The following is a 22,849-nucleotide window of genomic DNA, read 5'->3' as shown; positions in this document are numbered from 1 at the left end:
GTGAGTCCTACACTTCACCCACACCCATCTCTAACCTTCTGCTCCTCACAGGAGTGTACATGTATCTAGCTCCATCTGCTGGTTGGGGGGAAACATGGCTGTCCCACACACACACACACACACACACACACACACACACACACACACACACACACACACACACACACACACACACCAGACAGTGTGTAAACACTACAGAGACCATAATGCACTGGGGCAGAGGGAACATGGAGTACAGTGGTGCTGCTCTGTGAAGGAATAAAGAGCTGCAACACTGCACTCGTCTGTGGAAGGGGTGAGATAGGGTCAGGGCAGGGGGAGAGGATGTACGCATAGCCAAGTGACACACAGTAGTTCCCATGGTAACTGTGCCAGAGGGGAGGCTGGGTAACGGTCCTCAAAGCTCTCCAGACTCTCTGTTTTCGGAGCGACGAGACTCCGCCCTCCCGTTAAGACGGTCCCGGGATGACCTGAAAACACACACACACAGTTATTACAGTATCCAAGCTTTCTCAGTAACAAATAACCCGTGCATGTGCTCCCTGCGTGAGGGGATACCTGTGCGAGGGCTCCCTGCGAGAGTGCGAGGGAGATCTGGAGCGTGACCGGTGTCTCCTGCGTCTCTCTCTGTCTCTGGATCGAGATCTTGTTCTGCGTCTCTCCCGGGAAGAAGAGCGAGATCTTCGCCGTCTCCTCTCTCGCTCTCTCTCACGCTCGCCATCACGAGAACTACACACACGTGAATAACAAGTTTTATTTTCTCATTGTACACAGGACTCTGTGTGTGTGTGTGTGTGTGTGTGTGTGACCTCTTGCGCTCACGGCTGCGTGATCTGGTCCTGCAATAAACAATACAAAATAAATTGTGGGGAAAAAAACCAAAACAACCAACCTACAAATTTAATCACACACACACACACACACACACACACACACACACACACACACACACACACACACACACACACACACACACACACACACACACACAGATGTTCCTCACCTCTTCCTCATCATCCTCTCCTCACGCTCCCTCTCCTCTCTCCTCTTCAGTCTCTCCTGGTTTCGCCGCTCCTGCTTATCCAGGACTGTTTTCTACACACACACACACACACACACACACACACACACACACAGTTACACAGAGCTCTGTAACAACCCCAGGTGTGTGTGTACAGGTCACACAACTTCACACACCTTCAGCTGCTCCAGCTTTTCTCTGATCTGAATGAAGCCCAGGTGCAGTTTTCCACCGAAGTGGTCGGCAAGACGACGGTCGTTGTCATGGAGACCCAGATAGGCGGAGCACACCTCACAAACTCTGAGCTTCTGCTGCTGGAAACTGGAGGCAGGCATGGAGTTCCTGTACTCCTCCTAGACACACACACACACACACACCTTCCATTACAATCAGGTCTATAAATTCACTGTGTCCGCGTGTGTGTGGGTGGGTGCGCAGACCTCAGCATCTTTCTTCTTAGTGCGCACTTTCTCCACTTCCTGGAGGACCTTCTGAGCTTCATCCACGTTCCCCTCAGCGCCGAGCTGCTCTGCCTTGGCCAAGAGCTTCCCGATCTCTTCGTTCAGCTCATGCACCTTCTCCGCCTGCCACACACACACACACACACACTCAGTTTCACGACAGGACGGAGAGTGTAACGGTGAATAACAAAGCTTTATAACGAAGTTAACGTCTCTGACCTTGGCGGCGACCTCTGCGCTGATCTCCTCCTGAGTCTCGGCCAGACGTTTCTTCGCGAGCTCGGTTCTCCGATCACAGTCAGCGATGAAGGACTCCAGATGATCCACGGCCTGAACGCAGAGCCAGAACACACACACATTAGAGTGGCTACTCCACTAATATGGATTGTACACACTGCACACAGCACTCACGTCCAGCTCGAAGAACAGGTCTCGCTCTTTAGACGCAATCTCATAGTCAGCCCTCAGAGCCAGGTCATGGATCTTGGAGCACTCGCCCAGGTCCATGCGCTGCACAGAGAGAGAGAGAGAGAGAGAGAGAGAGACTGATCAGAACCCACCCAGGCCTTACCTCTATCCAGGGAAATCTATTTATTTATATATCTATTTATTTTCCAATACTTATGCTCACCGTGCCAGACAGGATGTCATGTGGACAGCAGTTCAGCAGGTGAGACTTACACACTCGCTCATCCGTGAACTTCACCCGCTGTCGAGACTCATCTCCTGCAATAGCAACATGCACACGTGATGAGCGAGAAACCTACACACACACACCTCAGCATGCCTCTCTCTCTCTCTCTCTCTCTCTCTCTCACACACACACACACACACACACACACACACACACCTTATTACACAGTGCTAAACCTGGCACGGTGGAAAAAACAGGCCGGGCCTTATAGCAGAGGGGATGTGATGTTTTTTACCAGTTTATTCAATATTTCAGAAAAATCTTTTGTTTTAATATCGAGTGCATCTGGATTTCTCACACACACACACACACACACACACACACACACACACAGGTGTGTACAACTGGGGCCAGTGGGTGTGTACTGTACATGTAAATTTATATATAATAAAATTAAAATATTCCCCTCTGGACTGTGGAAACTGCAATATTTAACACACACAACATCGTTAAGTTAAAGAAGTGCGAAAACCAAGGACTTCCTGATCAGCAACATTTTAGAGAAACCACACACACACACACACACACACACACACACACACACTCTTCAGCTGGAATGGACCAATCCCATTTAAAGGCCTTCATTAAGTATCGAAACTATTAATACCTTACCTACTTATATATATAAATAAAAAATTACAGTAATTAAGAATTGTTTTTATAAAATATGTTGTGCGTGTTAAATAGTAGAGGTCGACCAATACCGATGTTGGATCGTACTTGCCGATAACCGATTAATCAAACAATAATTCTAAAAAGGATACTGGATAAAAAAAAACTCCATTTTAAAATAGTACTTAACATTACAAAAATAAAAAACAGGGCTGTGAATTAACACGTTAATAACGCATTATTCCTTCATTATAACACCACCACTTTTATTAACGTGAGGCAGTGAGCATTTCTGTTTGACCATTTTTACAAAAATAAATTAAAACCTTCAATTTATTTACATCCTTTCTTTAATCAGATATAAAATTAAAAACTCCCTGAAGTTATTTTTAAAATCACATTTGTTTAACTGATGTCTCAAATCAGCACCCAAATCCACCATGAGGCACAAATACGGCAATTAAACCCGCCCTGGTGTCCTGATGATTTACGTGACTTAAAAAGTTTGATTTCACTAATAAACAAGTATCTATTTAAGGTACAGATGAAAATGTGTGATTAGTCACGAGTTAAATCATGACAACTGTGCAATTAAATATATTAAAGGATCAACAGTCATCATTTCAATGCTGTGGCCTTTGTGAAGGCATTTAAAGCGGGACTGTTTGGATTTATGTGAATGATGATGCTTTACAGTAAGATTCTATTTGTAAGATGAATGTCATGAGTATGTGTGATGCACACTACTGCTATTTACACTACCACGTGCTCTTAAACTTTGTGCATTAATGATCTGTTAGACACTTTTCACTCACTAACAGTTCCATGTGTATCAACACACAATGAACCTGATTCTGTTCAACTGAAGTATTAATTTCACAATTTACAAAAACATCTTTAAATGGAGTTAATTTTCACTTTAGTTTGAGGTGAATGAGGTGCAGCACACAGTCTGATGTGTCCAATCAAAAAGCAGGAAGGGGCAGCGATTCGCCTCTAGAGGCCGCTCTCGTACTGTATACACGATGCAACCTGGAAAAACTGGATGGATTTTCACTCCAGCAAATAATTGGCAAAACTGCTGAATCGGTCAACCTCTATTGCATATGTGGTTTATTTGTATCAAATCTTCAGCGTCCACTGGGGGAGAAACAAGAAGAAAATAAAATAAAAAGATCATGAACTGAGAGTAAAGTGTTAGTTTTATACACACTGTGAGCTTTCTCGCTCTCGCTCATACTGTACCCGCCTGGAGCTCCAGCCGCTCGTTGGCCTTATACAAGAATAAAAAGCTTTTCTTGACCAAACCTGTGAATGAGGAAGTTGGGAATCATATAGAAGAGTCAGAGTGCAGAGGCTCAGCGCAGGATCGCCTTTCTTTTTTTAATGTAGCCCTTGTCAGTCAGCCTATCAGGTAGGTCAGAAGCGCCATAAAGGGGAAAAACGGCGGCGGCACGACTCGTTTAAAAAAAAAAAGCTCGCCTGCTTCTTTTTATCCTTCTTAAATTTGTATCTCTACTTTTGGATGCTGACAGAACAAAGTATATAAAAAAATTATCATCATCTACCATTGCTGTGTGATTATAACTGCATCATAACAGCGTTAAAAATCATGTGTGACTCACGGCTCGATGAACATGAGGCTTTTCTGCAACTCCCGTGCAGATTGATGTAGGCTGGCAAAGATACACTGAACCTTAATGAATAGAATAAAGGGGCCACAATTGTTCAGTCTGCAGGAAACAGGATACACAGATACACACACACACACACACACACGCGAGCGCACACACACACACACACTTACAGTGGAGCCCCTCATCTTAACTCACACTTCACAATTTCACAACTCACTCCCGTTGGACACGGCCAATCATCAGCACGATTTCCTCTGAAATGCCATTTAACCATCGTAACGATTTCCCTTCAGCTCTAGATCAATCATCAGAAGATCATCATCAGTTCAAGTGCAGCTCCTGTGAAAAGTGTGGAAACACCAAAGATTTTATGGTGTTTAGGAGAAACGTTGCTTTTCTTCTATGCAACAAACTTAGATCAAATAACAATATGAGCAAACTAATCTATAGATGTTCAGATGTTCCACTTTATTTTCAGTTCTCCAAACATTCAGCTGAAATATTTAGCTGTGCCTCGAGGATGTTCTTCATTAGGAGTTTTCTCGTTCATCTCGGAGCAGTTCAGTAGGATTGAGGTGTGGTGATCCATGATAGAGATCACTCCAGACTGCTTGCTCTCTAAATCACACGTGCAGAACTCGGATGGTGAATTCGGTTCCAATGAGCCGTGGTCCAGATGGAACTGCGTGGAATAGGAGCCATTTGACTTCATGATTCCTTTCACTTTCCAGAACCTTCCCTGCATGTCCATGTGTGAGTGTGGGGGTGAGGGAGTCTGATCACAGCTCTCCTGTTCTCCATCTTACACAAGATCTTCTGGTAGACACAGAACTTTAAATACTCTGTCTGTCAGAAGCTATTAGAAGCTCTGGGTTTCCACACTTTCACAGGAACTGTTCTCTGGTCTAACACAGAGCTCTCTCTCTCTCACTGACATACTCCCAGACTAAAGCATGGAGAGGAGTCGTGATGTCATCGTGCCAGACAACACATTTATAATGTCTGGAGCGGGAGAGTTATTCATACGTCCTAAATTCATAAAGTCTACGCACGTGCCTTATTTAAAGATGACTTCCACTGATATACGTTTATACACGCTGTGATGCCAAATGTATTGGGACACCAGACTTCTCCAGCCGTATGTGGTTCTTCTCCAGATGTTAAGACAAAGTTGGAGAGAAACAATTGGGTTGAAAACATGGAAGATCTCCTGCTATAGATCTCCCCTGGGTCACCTCAGGAAAGTCCACACTATCTAGTGGACTGGTGGAAACAGGACTGAATGTGGAACGAGATGGTTAAAAAGCATTTGTGTCCCAATACTTTTGACCGCAGTGTGCACATACAGCTGATGTTAAATACACAAAACATTTTATTAATTATTATTACAATATAATTACAAATAGTTCACACATTAGAATAAAATATTAAACAACTAATCATTTTACCACAAATGTTATTTTATTGTTATTAATAATTCTGTAGAGTTTATATGAATGATTTTATTATTTTATTCGTTGAGACCTTTGTTCTCCGTTAGCTTAGCATAGTCTCCCCTGACCACAGAGACTGTATAGGATTATTCTCTTTTATTCAGCTTTTTCCACACTAGTATATTTTTACAGTCCGAATGATCTCACTTCGTAGGGTTTTTATTGTAAAATAATAATTATGTAAAAATATTTACCTCAGAAAAGACCAGGCGGGAAAGAAACGAATGATACACGATCAGATATCGCGAGAACTCGGAGGTCTGGTCCGAGAGAAAACGAGATTACAGCCTCTGTGATACTGCCTGTACAGCTGTAAGGTTAATGTCAGATTATAAGCGTGTATAATACAGGACTATTTATACGGTATGTATTAGGTGGCGGTTCTGGAGCGTGTAGCGCTGTGGGAATAGTGTTTATCCGCGGTGAAGGCCTAACTGTAGGCCCTAAAGGGGGTGGATGTGACCGTTAAATGGCGGCATTTCGAGAGGAAAGTCGCGGTGACTGAACCCTCTATTCAACACTCTAATTCATTTACATATAAACTGATATCTGTATAAAAGCACGGAGGGGTTTCGCCTGTGTCCCAGCCTCTCAGAGATGCTAACGCTGATGCGAGGTACTCACCGTCCCTGGCCGTTCCCATGAGCTGGTCCAGCAGCGCTCTCATCTGCGCCTGGGCCGACATCTTGCTGCCTGCTCGACTCCTTCACTACATAAAGAACAGAACCTGTACCCTGCGCTCGGATAAAGCACTAATATATATATATATATATATATATATATATATATATATATATATATATATATTATAATACACCCTGTGGTTTTATATCGAACAGGAATAACACAAATAAAAATGGCCGCTTCCACAACAACGCCGTCTTTTCCTCTAGCGCCCACTGGAGAGAGGAAGTGACGTCACTTCGGCACTCCGGGCCAATGACGGCGCGTCAGCTTCATGCCAGTGCTCGACTGAAAGAGAGTCACGTGACCGTTCCGTCCAATGATATGCTCTGGTATTGAATCAGAATCAGTTTTAGAATCAGAATCAGAATCCTTTATTGATTCCGTAGAGGAAATTGTTTGGTCGCAGTTACTCACAGTACAGAATTAAAGAAAAAAGTTAAAGTAAAATAAAAAAGTAAGACAATGTAAATTACACACATATGAATGATTAGGGAGGCACGATATATATCATGTCAGCGATAATATCGCAATTGTTATTTTAACCTTGTGCGATTCAACATTAACGAGTAAATCACAAAACCCAAACAAAACACACCAGAGCGCGCACACACACACACACCACGTGATGAAGTCTAGTAGATTAGACACGTGTGTGTGTGTAGAGTGTGCTCTTTCACTGCGTCTTGTAGTCTATTATAGTAGTGTACAGTAAGGAAGTACTGCGCGTCACGTTAGTTACTGTAAGGAAGTAGTTTTTCTGTGTATCTGTAGTTACTGAAGTGTTTTCATCTGAGGAGATTTTTACTACATTTCAAACTCACATCTCTCACTTTTTACTACATGTAGTGAAATCAGTTGTCTCTTTTTATCAAAGAGGATAAAAACGTAACCATGTCACCAATCAGGATCGAGCGCACGCTCTGTTTTACACGTTTTCTGATCGGCGCTTGGTGCATCTACTGCTCACCAACATACAGTTCAGCATCAGTTCAACATCAAGCAGAACATTTAGAGAGGAATAAATGATGAAGAAACTCCAGACTCGAACTCACCACCACACACGTGACCTCATTTACACGTTTTATTAACGAATCTTGTGATAAAAATGATAATAAGAACATTATAGTTATAATAAATCGTAGTACTTTGGATATTAAAGTACATTTAAAGGCAAATACTTTTGTACTTGTACTCAAGTGAATGTTTAAAGGAAGCTTTTTCACTTTTATTGGAGTCCTATTTTACAGAGTGGTGCTTTGTGTACTTCATCCACCACTGATTATCATGTATTAAACTGATCCCAAAAAAGAAGGCAGAAAATGTGTACATGTATATCATTTCATATAGTTAATCAATATCACACAAAAAGTGCAAAAACGAATAAAACAAATATATTAAAGTACATGATAGAATTTAAATTATATTTATATTATAATATAATATTCTAAAATAGTGATTTTATTAGTTTGGTAACAGCCAAAATTGTCTTATTATTCTATTTGATTGATTAAATGTAAGAATTTGACTGTTGACAAAGTTACTGTTACTTCATTCTTGTGTAGTTAATGTCTAATCTATAAATCTCCTAAATGATCAATGAAGTGTTTGTAAACAAAGGACCACTTTTAGAAATGAAGTTGGTTTGAATGTGTGAAGGTAATAAATGTATGTGTATGAGGTCATATACAGTTACACCAAACTGTGTGTCTGTGAAGGTGATAGTTGAGATGTTATGAAGCAGAACTGTATGAGGTACTTGAAGAGTACTCAGTTCCTACTCAGTTCCTTCTCGGTTCCTCCTCCATTATGGGCCGCATTCACCACAGGTCTTTTCATCGTCTTGAATGTTAAATCTTTTTGCGGTTTCTTTCTCCAAGCATCCGATGATCATGAATGTTCAGTCTCGTTACACAAACCAACAGTCTGTGTGTCATTTCTGGAATAAATTGATGAAACCAAATACTAGGTAATGTTCTACAATGATCAAACCCAATCATGCTTGAAGAGAAGTTTTATTTATATGGTGCTTTACTGATCAAATATAATACAGCAAGGGTGTACTTACTTATGACTCTTTTGCCATCGTATTGGAACGAGGTAATGTGGTGAAGAAGGATGAGTATTATTTGTAGATGAAGCTAATAGCCGGATATTGCTGATATTTTTACACTTACAGTCAGTAGTAGTAACCATTATTACCAATTTCAGGAGTTTTACAGCAAATATTCTGCAACATTAGGGATTATAGTTTATTAGAGGGACAGCGCATGTAGGACGTTTTGGAGACAAGGCGAGGGAGGCGAGATTGAGATGGTTTGGACATGTGCAGAGGAGGGACATGAATTATATTGGTAGAAGAATGCTGAGGATGGAGCCACCAGGTAGGAGGAAAAGAGGAAGACCAAGGAGGAGGTTCATGGATGTGGTGAGGGAAGACATGCAGGTAGTTGGTGTGAAAGAGGCAGATGTAGAGAACAGGGGGGTATGGAGACGGATGATCCGCTGTGGAGACTCCTAATGGGAGAAGCCAAAAGAAGAAGAAGAAGAAGAAGATTAGGGATTATAAATATGTTATATTATTTAATGTAAATTGTAAAATATAACATGTTATGGTAAAAAATAATTCTAAATAAAGGTACAAGTTATTAGAGATAGAGAATTATATCAGTGAAAGGTTTTGTTGAAATTCTTTCATTAAAAACAGCAGGTCTGGAAGATGAATATTTCCATCTGTGAATGTGGAATTTTGCAAAAAGTAAAATCAGATTTTATATTTATTAATACTCAATAAAATCCAGCACTACAAGGAGGAGGTTTATGGATGTGGTGAAGGAAGACATGCAGGTATTTGGTGTGAAAGAGGTAGATGTAGAGGACAGAGGGGTATGGAGACGGATGATCTGCTGTGGAGACTCCTAATGGGAAGCCAAAAGAAGAAGAAGCTTTTTAATTCTCCGGGACTAATGGAGATCCTGATGTCACAGCATCTCAGGAAACTTTCTGAGATGCTGTTGTCTTTCTCCACTACCAGACGAGGGAAGTCATGAAGCACAAATACTTTGTTACTGTAAGTAGATTTTTCTGGTATCAGTATTTAATTTCATTATTTATTTTGTGACAAATTTTTACCTTCACTCACTACATTTTTACACAAATATCTGTACATTTCTACTTCTTACATTTTCACACCAGACTCAATACTTTAGTTTGAATCTATTTGGTGACATCATCAATATTTTTTCTTCTCACTGCACCGTTTTCAGCACATCAACATGTTTCTTCTCATTGTGCCGCTTTTTAAATCCACTGGTGCATCATTTCCTGTCTCTCTCACACACACACACACAGACGTGGACTAGTTTCTGAAGCTCACAGTGAGCAGTAAGAACTCTGGGGTTAATGTGGATGAGACAGAGGGAGTCAGTGATGAGAAAATGACTCCTGATCATCATCATCATCTTTTCTCTGCTTGTGGTCTATATGGTGGATCTTCAGCCTGGACACATTCATTAGAGAACAACACTGTTAATTAGTTTTCTATCAATATATTAATTAGGGCTGTCCAATTAAACGTGTTAATAACGTGTTAATGAAACGTATAAATATAAATATAAATAAATAAATATAAAAAGAGGCAAAATTAAAAGCTTTAGCATAACACACGTTTATTCACAACGTTTTTGATTTACTCATATAAAAAATAAATAATTAAAAACCCACCAAAAAATTATTTGAAATCAGAAAACCTTTGTTTTACTGATGCACCAAGTCTCAAATCATCACTAAAATCCGTCATGATTTACACAATGATCCCTCTGACAAAAACAACTATAAATTACTCTGCCTTTTATGATCGTACAGATAAAAGCAATACATCATTCAACTATGTAAAGGGTCTACTTTTATTTGTACACACTCATAATACCAACAAAACACAGTTTTAAAAAAGAAAGAAAGAAAAGAAACAGTGAGTGCGCTCTGTGGTCTCTGTCATCTCTCTTCACAGACAACCTGAATCTCAGTGAATAATTGCCTCACAGACATAATAAATATATAAACAGAAAGTCTACTTTTCAATAAACCACGTTCACATCGAATATAAATATTCTCTGATTCTGTAATCCGTATGGAAGATAGAAGAGGTACTGTTTCTATGGTATCACTTCATTTACCGTCCGTGTGGAAACATAGCCAAGGTTCCGTTTGGTGTCCTGATGATTTATGTAATTTAAAACACCATAATTATTTTAATACATTAATACATTTTAAGTTGAGATTAATCGTGAGTAAACTCATAATTAAATGATTAAGGATTTAAATATTTTAATTGAATGACAGTCCTAATATTAATATGAAGTGATGTTCAGTTACCTGTGTGACACTAAAACAGGTAGTAATAATGGCTACTTTTTACTTGTGAGAGCCAAAACTTCTTTACTTTACTCGAGTAAAAATATGCAGTCAGAACTTCACCCTTACCAGAGTCTTTTAAAACATCACTATCTGAACTTCTACTGAGAGAAGGATGTGTGAACTTTTGCCACCTCTGTTCACTACTATGAACTCAGGTTTGCGGTGTTTGTCCAGGCCCAGCAGAACCCTGTGCAGATGTCCTCATGCCCCATCACTGTGACCAGTTTACCCCATTTACCCTCAATGAGTGTACATCTCCTCAGTCCATGCTGACCCAGGATCATGTGATAGAAGAACTTCCTCCTGGGCCGGAGGTTTCATAATACAGTGTCAAGTCTTAGAACTGAGTCATGAAACCTGGAGGACATGAAACACATCCAGATCTATTACTTTCTGTAAAACACAGCTAAATAAATACACATAAATCCCACCATTCTGCCCTTTTCCTATGTTTCTACAAGCAGCAGTGTGGAATAGGAAGTTATAAAACACTTAATGTAATTAATATAAGACAAGAAAATCAACAGGCAAACCAGCAAAGTATTAAAAATAAATGAAATATAAAAATACTTTGAGAACTGTAACTTTTATAATAGTACAGTGTATACTCAATCTCTGGGGGCTGAGTCAAAATACGAAACGCGTTTAATTTGTCCTGTTTGAGACACCGTACTGTGCTCTGTCGCTGTGAACTTCAGCTCACCAGCAACAACCGACTCTTTCAGTTCCCAGGTAGCGCGTTATTATTTTTATTTTATATTGACATGTGTAGGGTCGTTAATAGCTTTAATACTGTTAATATCGCGCCAATAGGGTTATTTCAGGATCAAATTAGTGATCCGCTCGATCTGAAATCAGCAAACGGCTCCCCGGAAAATCGAGTCGACTCAAGGGGTTTGTTCAAAAGAGTCGGTTTAAGGAATCGACTCTTTGCCCGAAGGGCCCAGTATAGTGTGTGTGTATACAGAGGTTTCAGGTAAACTGCTGAGCTGGTCCTGGCATTCAGAGTTCTGTGTGTGTGTGTGTGTGTGTGTGTGTGTGTGTGTGTGTGTGTGTGGTGGTGGTTAATAAGTAGTCTGTGTTATATAGTAACTGCAGGATAATAAAGTGTGTGTTTATTGACAGGCTCTCTCACTTTGATGTCTGTGGATGGGAGGATGGAGGCGGAGCCTCTGAAGGGGCAGCAGGAGGAAGTGGATGTGTCGGGGGTGTGTAGTGGGCGGAGCTGTAAACAGCAGGTGTGTGAGGAGAAGTTATCAGGGTGGCGCACTGCAGCCTTCCTCATCTCCATCTTCATCTCCCTCACTGTGGTGTTCGCCTTCTCCTTCATCCTGCCCTGCCCTGTCAGACCACAGTACCTGCCCACCTGGAACATCACACAGCCTGCTGAAGGTAACACACACACACACACACACACACACACACACACAGAGTACCTGCCCACCTGGAACATCACACAGCCTGCTGAAGGTACACACACACACACCACACACACACACACACACACACACACACACACACACACACACAGAGTACCTGCCCACCTGGAACATCACACAACCTGCTGAAGGTAACACACTCACACACACACACACACACACACACACACACACACACACACACACACACACACACACACACACACAGAGTACCTGCCCACCTGGAACATCACACAACCTGCTGAAGGTAACACACACACACACACACCACACACACACACACACACACACACACACACACACACACAGAGTACCTGCCCACCTGGAACATCACACAGCCTGCTGAAGGTAACACACACACACACACACACACACACACACACACACACAGTACCTGCCCACCTGGAACATCACACAGCCTGCTGAAGGTAACACACACACACACACACACACACACACACACACACACACACACACACACACACACACAGTACCTGCCCACCTGGAACATCACACAACCTGCTGAAGGTAACACACTCACACACACTCACACACACACACACACACACACACACACACACACACACACACACACACACACACAGAGTACCTGCCCACCTGGAACATCACACAGCCTGCTGAAGGTAACACACACACACACACACACACACACACACACACACACACACACACACACACACAGAGTACCTGCCCACCTGGAACATCACACAGCCTGCTGAAGGTAACACACACACACACACACACACACACACACAGTACCTGCCCACCTGGAACATCACACAGCCTGCTGAAGGTAACACACACACACACACACACACACACACACACACACACACACACACACACACAGAGTACCTGCCCACCTGGAACATCACAGCCTGCTGAAGGTAACACACTCACACACACACACACACACACACACACACACACACACACACACACACACACACACACACACACACACACACACACACACAGTACCTGCCCACCTGGAACATCACACAGCCTGCTGAAGGTAACACACACACACACACACACACACACACACACACACACACACACAGTACCTGCCCACCTGGAACATCACACAGCCTGCTGAAGGTAACACACACACACACACACACACACACACACACACACACACACACACACACAGTACCTGCCCACCTGGAACATCACACAGCCTGCTGAAGGTAACACACACACACACACACACACACACACACACACAGTACCTGCCCACCTGGAACATCACACAGCCTGCTGAAGCTAACACACACACACACACACACACACACACACACACACACACACACACACACACACACACACACTTCTTTAAAAAAATATTACAAACCAATGATTTCTGTTTTGTTTGAGATGATGTTTGTTTGTGTGTGTGTGTGTGTGTGTGTGTGTGTTTCAGACACGTATGACTTCCTGGGCACTGGTTATGCAAATGATGACAAAGTGCTGGACATATTTATCATTTATAAGAGTTCAGAGGGTCACATGAACCACACTGGGGAAGGTCTCACACACTCACACACACACACACACACACACACCTTATAATTTTTAAAACTACAGCACTTACCGCTGTAAACTGTGTAGTGAAGTGTGTGTGTGTGTGTGTGTGTGTGTGTGTGTGTGTGTGTATCAGACTTGTCCTCCTCGTATCTCTTCCTACTCTCAGTTGATGGCACTAATGGACGGGCTCTATGGGAACGCCCTCTCTCTCCTGAATTTGATTGGGCAGAATGTGGAGTGGGCGGAGACAAAGATCAAGGAGGAAACCTCTGTGTGGTGTCTCACGATAACAAACTCACTACTATTGACTTACACACAGGTACATCACACACACTCACTCACACACTCACACACTATACACACAGATCTCTCACTTTACTGTGAGATTCAGGTGTGTGTGTGTGTGTGTGTGTGCAGGTAAAATCCTGTGGAATGGTTCTCTCTCTCCGGATGTTAAAGTTCACCCCCCAGTCATCAGTCTGCTGGATCTGAACCAAGACAAGAACAACGACATTGGCGTCCTGAGTTACTCACACAATACACAGTCACAGGTACACACACACACACACACACACACACACACTCAACATTTCAGGAACTATAGAAAGGTCCTTGTAGGCACAAAGAGGAACTAAAAGGTTCCTGTTAGTTAAATGGATATGAGGTTTTTGGGGTCCTGAAAAGGTTCCTGTTAGAGTAAATGTGCTGGAGGTTGTGATGTCAGTGTGATGTCAGTGTGAAATGCCCCGCCCCTTGTCCCTGGTCCCCACTCTGACCGTTTCAGGTGAAGTTGGTGATCCTCTCAGGGAGATCAGGTGAGAAGATCGGCTCTAAGAGTCTGAATGTGCCTCAAGAGCAGATAAGATCTCACCTACAGTTCAGCATGGCGAATGAAGAACAGTATCTCCTGCTCCACACAGGTAAGGGCTCTGTGATCACACACATTTCTGAACACACCTGTCAATACACTCCTCCTACCTGTTCCTGATCTGTCTGTCTCCTTCTGTCTCTGTCTCCTCCTACCTGTTCCTGATCTGTCTGTCTCCTTCTGTCTCCCCCTACCTGTTCCTGATCTGTCTGTCTCCTCCTGTCTGTCTCCTTCTGTCTCCCCTACCTGTTCCTGATCTGTCTGTCTCCTTCTGTCTCCCTACCTGTTCCTGATCTGTCTGTCTCCTTCTGTCTCCCCCTACCTGTTCCTGATCTGTCTGTCTCCTTCTGTCTCTGTCTCCTCCTACCTGTTCCTGATCTGTCTGTCTCCTTCTGTCTCTGTCTTCTCCTCCTATTCCTGATCTGTCTGTCTCCTCCTGTCTCTGTCTCCTCCTACCTGTTCCTGATCTGTCTGTCTCCTCCTCTCTCTGTCTCCTCCTACCTGTTCCTGATCTGTCTGTCTCCTCCTGTCTCTGTCTCCTCCTCTCTTGGTTTCCACCTCCTGTTCCTGATCTGTCTGTCTCCTCTGTCTCTGTCTCCTCCTCCTGTTCCTGATCTGTCTGTCTTCTGTCTGTCTCCTCCTGTCTCTGTCTTCTCCTCCTGTTCCTGATCTGTCTGTCTCCTCCTGTCTCTGTCTCCTCCTACCTGTTCCTGATCTGTCTGTCTCCTCCTGTCTCTGTCTCCTCCTCCTGTTCCTGATCTGTCTGTCTCCTTCTGTCTCCCTACCTGTTCCTGATCTGTCTGTCTCCTTCTGTCTGTCTCCTCCTACCTGTTCCTGATCTGTCTGTCTCCTTCTGTCTCCCCTACCTGTTCCTGATCTGTCTGTCTCCTTCTGTCTCTGTCTCCTCCTGTTCCTGATCTGTCTGTCTCCTCCTGTCTCTGTCTCCTCCTACCTGTTCCTGATCTGTCTGTCTCCTGTCTCTGTCTCTCCTCCTGTTCCTGATCTGTCTGTCTTCTGTCTGTCTCCTCCTGTCTCTGTCTTCTCCTCCTGTTCCTGATCTGTCTGTCTCCTCCTGTCTCTGTCTCCTCCTACCTGTTCCTGATCTGTCTGTCTCCTCCTGTCTCTGTCTCCTCCTACCTGTTCCTGATCTGTCTGTCTCCTTCTGTCTCCTCCTACCTGTTCCTGATCTGTCTGTCTCCTCCTGTCTCTGTCTCCTACCTGTTCCTGATCTGTCTGTCTCCTTCTGTCTCCCCTACCTGTTCCTGATCTGTCTGTCTCCTTCTGTCTCTGTCTCCTCCTCCTGTTCCTGATCTGTCTGTCTCCTCCTGTCTCTGTCTCCTCCTACCTGTTCCTGATCTGTCTGTCTCCTCCTGTCTCTGTCTCCTCCTCCTGTTCCTGATCTGTCTGTCTTCTGTCTGTCTCCTCCTGTCTCTGTCTTCTCCTCCTGTTCCTGATCTGTCTGTCTCCTTCTGTCTCTGTCTCCTCCTACCTGTTCCTGATCTGTCTCCTCCTGTCTCTGTCTCCTCCTACCTGTTCCTGATCTGTCTGTCTGTCTCCTCCTGTCTCTGTCTCCTCCTCCTGTTCCTGATCTGTCTGTCTCCTCCTGTCTCTGTCCTCCTACCTGTTCCTGATCTGTCTGTCTCCTGTCTGTCTCCTCTGTCTCTGTCTTCTCCTCCTTTTCCTGATCTGTCTGTCTCCTTCTGTCTCTGTCTCCTCCTACCTGTTCCTGATCTGTCTGTCTCCTTCTGTCTGTCTCCTCCTACCTGTTCCTGATCTGTCTGTCTCCTTCTGTCTCCCCCTACCTGTTCCTGATCTGTCTGTCTCCTTCTGTCTCCCCCTACCTGTTCCTGATCTGTCTGTCTCCTTCTGTCTCTGTCTCCTCCTACCTGTTCCTGATCTGTCTGTCTCCTTCTGTCTCTGTCTCCTCCTGTTCCTGATCTGTCTGTCTCCTCCTGTCTCTGTCTCCTCCTACCTGTTCCTGATCTGTCTGTCTCCTCCTCTCTGTCTCCTCCTACCTGTTCCTGATCTGTCTGTCTCCTCCTGTCTCTGTCTCCTCCTGTTCCTGATCTGTCTGTCTTCTGTCTGTCTCCTCCTGTCTCTGTCTTCTCCTCCTGTTCCTGATCTGTCTGTCTCCTCCTGTCTCTGTCTCCTCCTACCTGTTCCTGATCTGTCTGTCTCCTCCTGTCTCTGTCTCCTCCTACCTGTTCCTGATCTGTCTGTCTTCTGTCTGTCTCCTCCTGTCTCTGTCTTCTCCTCCTGTTCCTGATCTGTCTGTCTCCTCCTGTCTCTGTCTCCTCCTACCTGTTCCTGATCTGTCTGTCTTCTGTCTGTCTCCTCCTGTCTCTGTCTCCTCCTACCTGTTCCTGATCTGTCTGTCTCCTCCTGTCTCTGTCTCCTCCTACCTGTTCCTGATCTGTCTGTCTCCTCCTGTCTCTGTCTCCTCCTCCTGTTCCTGATCTGTCTGTCTCCTCCTGTTCTTGATCTGTCTGTCTCCTCCTGTCTCTGTCTCCTCCTACCTGTTCCTGATCTGTCTGTCTCCTCCTGTCTCTGTTAGAGTAAATGTGCTGGAGGTTGTGATGTCAGTGTGATGTCAGTGTGATGTCAGTGTGATGTCAGTGTGATGTCAGTGTGATGTCAGTGTGATGTCAGTGTGATGTCAGTGTGATGTCAGTGTGATGTCAGTGTGATGTCAGTGTGATGTCAGTGTGATGTCAGTGTGATGTCAGTGTGATGTCAGTGTGATGTCAGTGTGATGTCAGTGTGATGTCAGTGTGATGTCAGTGTGATGTCAGTGTGATGTCAGTGTGATGTCAGTGTGATGTCAGTGTGATGTCAGTGTGATGTCAGTGTGATGTCAGTGTGATGTCAGTGTGATGTCAGTGTGATGTCAGTGTGATGTCAGTGTGATGTCAGTGTGATGTCAGTGTGATGTCAGTGTGATGTCAGTGTGATGTCAGTGTGATGTCAGTGTGATGTCAGTGTGATGTCAGTGTGATGTCAGTGTGATGTCAGTGTGAAATGCCCGCCCTTGTCCCTGGTCCCCACTCTGACCGTTTCAGGTGAAGTTGGTGATCCTCTCAGGAGATCAGGTGAGAAGATCGGCTCTAAGAGTCTGAATGTGCCTCAAGAGCAGATAAGATCTCACCTACAGTTCAGCATGGCGAATGAAGAACAGTATCTCCTGCTCCACACAGGTAAGGGCTCTGTGATCACACACATTTCTGAACACACCTGTCAATACACTCCTCCTACCTGTTCCTGATCTGTCTGTCTCCTCCTGTTTGTATCAATCTGTCTGTCTCCTTCTCCTGTTCCTGATCTGTCTCCTCCTACCTGTTCCTGATCTGTCTGTCTCCTCCTGTCTCTGTCTCTCCTCCTGTTCCTGATCTGTCTGTCTCCTCCTGTCTCTGTCTCCTCCTACCTGTTCCTGATCTGTCTGTCTCCTCCTGTCTCTGTCTCCTCCTCCTGTTCCTGATCTGTCTGTCTCCTCCTGTTCTTGATCTGTCTGTCTCCTCCTGTCTCTGTCTCCTCCTACCTGTTCCTGATCTGTCTGTCTCCTCCTGTCTCTGTCTCCTCCTACCTGTTCCTGATCTGTCTGTCTCCTTCTGTCTCTGTCTCCTCCTACCTGTTCCTGATCTGTCTGTCTCCTTCTGTCTCTGTCTCCTCCTCCTGTTCCTGATCTGTCTGTCTCCTTCTGTCTCTGTCTCCTCCTACCTGTTCCTGATCTCTCTGTCTCCTGTCTGTCCCTCACTCTCTGTCTCGGTCTGTCTGTCTCCTCCTGTTTGTATCAATCTGTCTGTCTCCTCCTGCCCTTCTCTTTGTCTCCTCCTGATCTATCACCTCTCAGACAGTGGACTGTATGCGTTGAGTTTGAAGAACATTACAGTGGAAACTCACTCTGGTCTCGATTCTAATCTGAAGAGAGAGAAGAGGAGCTGGGAGCAAAGAGCTAACCATGAGACAACCATGATATACAAGTACAACACACACACACACACACACACACACACACACACACACACACACATATACATGCACACACAATTTAATTTAGATTGCTTTATTGTCATGACAAAAATAAATGTTGTTTTTTAACGTATTAAGAAGAACACAGAACATCCCCCCTCTCTCCCCTCTCTCTCTCTCCCGCTCTCTCTCTCTCTGCTGTAGTTCTACAGAGTCTCTGCAGGCTGTGGTGAAGGTGAGCGGTGGATACTCAGGTTCATCTCCCTCACTGCTCCTCCTCACAAACTCCACTGTAATGCTTTTCAACACAAAAACACTTACCTGGAGCACCAACACGAGCAAGCTGATCAGGTACACACACACACACACACACACACACACACACACACACACACACACACACAGACCTCTCTGTAGTTTTATACACTTTACTTCACACAACAGACCTTCAGGAGATTTTAATAGTGTGTGTGTGTATTGCTGATTTACTTTTATTGTCCAACATTGTGTACATCCACAATATATTAGACAAAGATATTCTGTGCACTAAGTGTGTGTGTGTGTGTGTGTGTGTGTGTGTGTGTGTGTGTGTGTGTGTGAGAACAGTCTGCCATCATTTGGACACTTCAACAAAGATGGAGTTCCTGATGTTGTGCTTGAGGAGGACCAGGGAAACTTCACTAAGAGAGTGAGTATGGACTGATAGACTATGAGAAGGTTCTGTAGGACACAGGAACAAGGCATTGTTCCTTGGAGATTCATATAACAGATAAACAGAGGATACAGTGTGTGTGTGTGTGTGTGTGTGTGTGTGTGTGTGTGTGTGTGTGTGTGAGGTGGTGATTGTAGATGGCCAGACGGGCAGTGTGATGTGGAAGATCTTCTTCCCGTTCCACTTCAAAACCACTCATCCAGCTTCTGTCCTCACACTCAACTACTACTCAGTGTTTATGCTGTGGGGAGAAACATCCACCAATGATACGGTGAGCACACACACACACACACACCAATGCCTTTTCACTGAGATCATGTTCACATGAGTACTGTTTTGTTTCAGTGTGGATGAATGAGTTTTGGGAAACAATTGAAAATTAATGTGTGGATAAAAATGCTGATTTCAAACTTACTGAAGTAGTGTAGCTGTTGGGTTTATGTGACCTGATAGGCTGCAGTGTGTGTGTGTGTGTGTTTTAAAACACCCAGACCGTAGGAGAACGTTCTTCGTATCTGCTCCACCCACTCCATTCTGATGTCTTGCTGGAGAAGAGAAACCATGTCCAACACATCATCGCTTTTAAAGGTAAAATGTAAATACACACAGCGACTGGGTTCAGTTCAGAAGATTGAAGACTGATGTGTGTGTGTGTGTGTGTGTGTGTGTGTGTGTGTGTGTGTGTGTAGCACTCCTGTTGGAGCGAGGCCGTCATGCCTGTTACCTCGTCCTGAGCCGAGAGGACGGAGTGATGGTTCTCACAAAGCGGAAGATCAAAGGGGACGTATCTAAAAGCGCTGTCTTGGAAGTGGGCGGAGACGGGTGGCTGGAGGGCGGAGCCTCGTGGCAAACGGAGACTGTGAAAGAATCGTTTCTCAGGCTGAGGTTCAGCGATCAGTCTTCATGATGATTAGATCTGCTGTGTGTACTACTGATCTGAGAGGTGTGTGTGTGTGTGTTTGCACTCTTTAATCATTGGGTCCAGATTAATTCCAATCACACACACACACACACACACACTATTCTCTGTCTGTTAAACTGTACATATATAGAGGCTACACTGAAATCTGGTCCTTAAACACTTTCACTTCCAACATGAGACACGACCCCCAGCTGTAGATGTTTACGACACAATCACAAATCCAGAAGCACTTTATGATGGAAGTGGACGACACCAGGACGCTCGGACGTGAGTGTCTCCATCCTCCGCTTTCATCTCCATACACAATCAGAGAAATAAACGTCCTCCGCTGTGCTTGTGTTTGAGGGACGTCGTGCCATGAGCTGAGAGCTTTACACCAAATACGGCATGAGGAGTGTGTGTGTGTGTGTGTGTGTGTGTGTGTGTTTTAAAACACCCAGACCGTAGGAGAACGTTCTTCGTATCTGCTCCACCCACTCCATTCTGATGTCTTGCTGGAGAAGAGAAACCATGTCCAACACATCATCGCTTTTAAAGGTAAAATGTAAATACACACAGCGACTGGGTTCAGTTCAGAAGATTGAAGACTGATGTGTGTGTGTGTGTGTGTGTGTGTGTGTGTGTGTGTGTGTGTAGCACTCCTGTTGGAGCGAGGCCGTCATGCCTGTTACCTCGTCCTGAGCCGAGAGGACGGAGTGATGGTTCTCACAAAGCGGAAGATCAAAGGGGACGTATCTAAAAGCGCTGTCTTGGAAGTGGGCGGAGACGGGTGGCTGGAGGGCGGAGCCTCGTGGCAAACGGAGACTGTGAAAGAATCGTTTCTCAGGCTGAGGTTCAGCGATCAGTCTTCATGATGATTAGATCTGCTGTGTGTACTACTGATCTGAGAGGTTTGTGTGTGTGTGTGTGTTTGCACTCTTTAATCATTGGGTCCAGATTAATTCCAATCACACACACACACACACACACACACTATTCTCTGTCTGTTAAACTGTACATATATAGAGGCTACACTGAAATCTGGTCCTTAAACACTTTCACTTCCAACATGAGACACGACCCCCAGCTGTAGATGTTTACGACACAATCACAAATCCAGAAGCACTTTATGATGGAAGTGGACGACACCAGGACGCTCGGACGTGAGTGTCTCCATCCTCCGCTTTCATCTCCATACACAATCAGAGAAATAAACGTCCTCCGCTGTGCTTGTGTTTGAGGGACGTCGTGCCATGAGCTGAGAGCTTTACACCAAATACGGCATGAGGAGTGTGTGTGTGTGTGTGTGTGTGTGTGTGTGTGGTTTATTATTATAGCTGCAGAATGTAAACACTGTGCCTTACAGCTCGCTCATTCCCCGTGTTATAGTTCTGTAAAAGGAAAAGCGGAAATTATCACTCAATCAGTGTGTGAAAGAAAAGACACAAAACTGTGATTTAAAATCAAAAAAGATTTTTGATAAATTAAGAAATAGATAAACATATAATACAGTAAATGATTAAGAACGCCTTCCTGCTCTGAATGTGCTACTGGAGGGAGATATGGTGTGTGTGTGTGTGTGTGTGTGTGTGTGTGTGTGTGTGTGTGTGTGTGTGTGAACCTGGACATGAGGTGTGGCTCTGCTGCTGAATTTCTTCAAATGCTGGAAACTAAATAGTGTTAATGTGTAATAAAAACTGACATCAAACAATCCAGTTATAGTGAAGTTCATCCACACACAACATATCAGTATAAACTCCTATTAAATCTCTCTCTCTCTCTCTCTCTCTCCTCTCTCTCTCTCTCTCTCCCCTCACTCTCGTTTTTCAGTTCAAGGCTTAATGCAGTTCTTTCCCCTGAGGAACAGTTAGAGAGTTCCCTCAGTATTAAGTGTTGGACTGAAGTTTGTTTAGTCTCTGCCTCACACATTAAAAGCTTGTTATTTATTTATTAAACTTGAACACACACACACACACACACACACACAACCATGGCAAGAGTATAAAACAGAAAGTAGAGTGTGTGCCGTGTCAGCGTATTTACTCATTCCTAGTATTTGTAGTGCGCTGTTTACCGCTAACGATAACGATATCAATTCTTTAGTGTTTTATATCCAGCTTCAAGAATTTCTCTTAGAGGGATTTCCCAGAGAGAGAGGAGCGAATGATCAAGAGAAAGAGGAATAAAGACTTCTAAATAGAGGGTCAGTATAATAAATAGAACAGTTACATAGATCAAATCTTTTATATTAATATTAACTGTAAAACACACACACACACACACGTGTATTACCCAAACGAGTTCCAACATGTAAACTATTTACTTTGACTATTTAATAAATCAGTTTATTTGTGCCAATTTAATCGATAACTCAATGTAATTAATATAATAAAA

At 43.9% G+C, this 22,849-nt stretch overlaps 3 protein-coding genes and 2 long non-coding RNA genes across 9 annotated transcripts in view; 2 read left to right on the top strand and 3 right to left on the bottom strand.

The window, feature by feature from the left end:
- The window catches only part of luc7l (LUC7-like (S. cerevisiae)), a 6,916-nt gene extending 97 nt beyond the window's left edge, over positions 1 to 6,819 (bottom strand). The window contains exons 1-11 of one of the 3 annotated variants that reach the window (XM_046848298.1): positions 6,543 to 6,816; positions 4,414 to 4,484; positions 2,114 to 2,208; positions 1,894 to 1,992; positions 1,702 to 1,812; positions 1,462 to 1,605; positions 1,198 to 1,374; positions 1,004 to 1,095; positions 810 to 839; positions 559 to 729; positions 1 to 470 (exon numbers count right to left, since the gene is read on the bottom strand). The exon at positions 1 to 470 is cut by the window's left edge and continues 97 nt beyond it. In XM_046848298.1, the coding sequence (XP_046704254.1) occupies positions 398 to 470; positions 559 to 729; positions 810 to 839; positions 1,004 to 1,095; positions 1,198 to 1,374; positions 1,462 to 1,605; positions 1,702 to 1,812; positions 1,894 to 1,989 (894 nt within the window). In that variant the 5' untranslated portion in view covers positions 1,990 to 1,992; positions 2,114 to 2,208; positions 4,414 to 4,484; positions 6,543 to 6,816 and the 3' untranslated portion in view covers positions 1 to 397. Of the gene's footprint in view, positions 471 to 558; positions 730 to 809; positions 840 to 1,003; positions 1,096 to 1,197; positions 1,375 to 1,461; positions 1,606 to 1,701; positions 1,813 to 1,893; positions 1,993 to 2,113; positions 2,209 to 4,413; positions 4,498 to 6,542 lie in introns of those variants that run through there. The other 2 variants (XM_046848297.1, XM_046848299.1) reach the window with 2 other exon arrangements.
- Positions 1 to 22,849, bottom strand: part of LOC124385132 (NLR family CARD domain-containing protein 3-like) — a 987,530-nt gene that overhangs the window by 475,129 nt on the left and 489,552 nt on the right. The gene's annotated exons all lie outside the window — the stretch shown is intronic.
- fam234a (family with sequence similarity 234 member A) lies at positions 11,661 to 22,166 on the top strand. 2 transcript variants are annotated; one of them, XM_046848289.1, is made up of 13 exons: positions 11,661 to 11,750; positions 12,144 to 12,410; positions 13,905 to 14,009; positions 14,142 to 14,327; positions 14,426 to 14,559; positions 14,793 to 14,928; positions 18,724 to 18,853; positions 19,047 to 19,193; positions 19,449 to 19,530; positions 19,679 to 19,825; positions 20,046 to 20,142; positions 20,244 to 20,511; positions 21,744 to 22,166. In XM_046848289.1, exons 2-12 carry the CDS (start codon positions 12,158 to 12,160, stop codon positions 20,459 to 20,461), a joined length of 1,635 nt encoding a protein of 544 aa, XP_046704245.1. In that variant the 5' UTR covers positions 11,661 to 11,750; positions 12,144 to 12,157; the 3' UTR covers positions 20,462 to 20,511; positions 21,744 to 22,166. The 2 variants fall into 2 exon arrangements, with proteins under 2 accessions (XP_046704245.1, XP_046704244.1); XM_046848288.1 differs by lacking the exon at positions 11,661 to 11,750 and adding an exon at positions 11,768 to 11,994.
- LOC124385176 lies at positions 12,030 to 22,166 on the top strand. The gene is made up of 2 exons (XR_006925694.1): positions 12,030 to 12,075; positions 21,747 to 22,166. It is a non-coding gene; the product is annotated as an uncharacterized LOC124385176 (long non-coding RNA).
- On the bottom strand, positions 12,512 to 13,279 carry LOC124385183. Its single transcript, XR_006925702.1, has 3 exons — positions 13,238 to 13,279; positions 12,852 to 13,165; positions 12,512 to 12,670 (listed from the first exon to the last, which is right to left on the bottom strand). It is a non-coding gene; the product is annotated as an uncharacterized LOC124385183 (long non-coding RNA).

This window comes from Silurus meridionalis, chromosome 4, assembly GCF_014805685.1.
Source record: "Silurus meridionalis isolate SWU-2019-XX chromosome 4, ASM1480568v1, whole genome shotgun sequence".
Taxonomy (NCBI): domain Eukaryota; kingdom Metazoa; phylum Chordata; class Actinopteri; order Siluriformes; family Siluridae; genus Silurus; species Silurus meridionalis.
Note: the sequence above shows the minus strand (reverse complement) of the source record. Positions and strands in the feature narration are given on the sequence as shown.

Excerpts from the sequence above, each read along its gene's own strand:
- fam234a (XM_046848289.1), top strand. The coding sequence starts at position 12,158 with ATGTCTGTGGATGGGAGGATGGAGGCGGAGCCTCTGAAGGGGCAGCAG. Across the intron at positions 19,531-19,678 it reads AGGGAAACTTCACTAAGAGA|GTGGTGATTGTAGATGGCCA; the intron begins GTGAGTATGGAC and ends TGTGTGTGTGAG. Across the intron at positions 19,826-20,045 it reads AAACATCCACCAATGATACG|ACCGTAGGAGAACGTTCTTC; the intron begins GTGAGCACACAC and ends TAAAACACCCAG.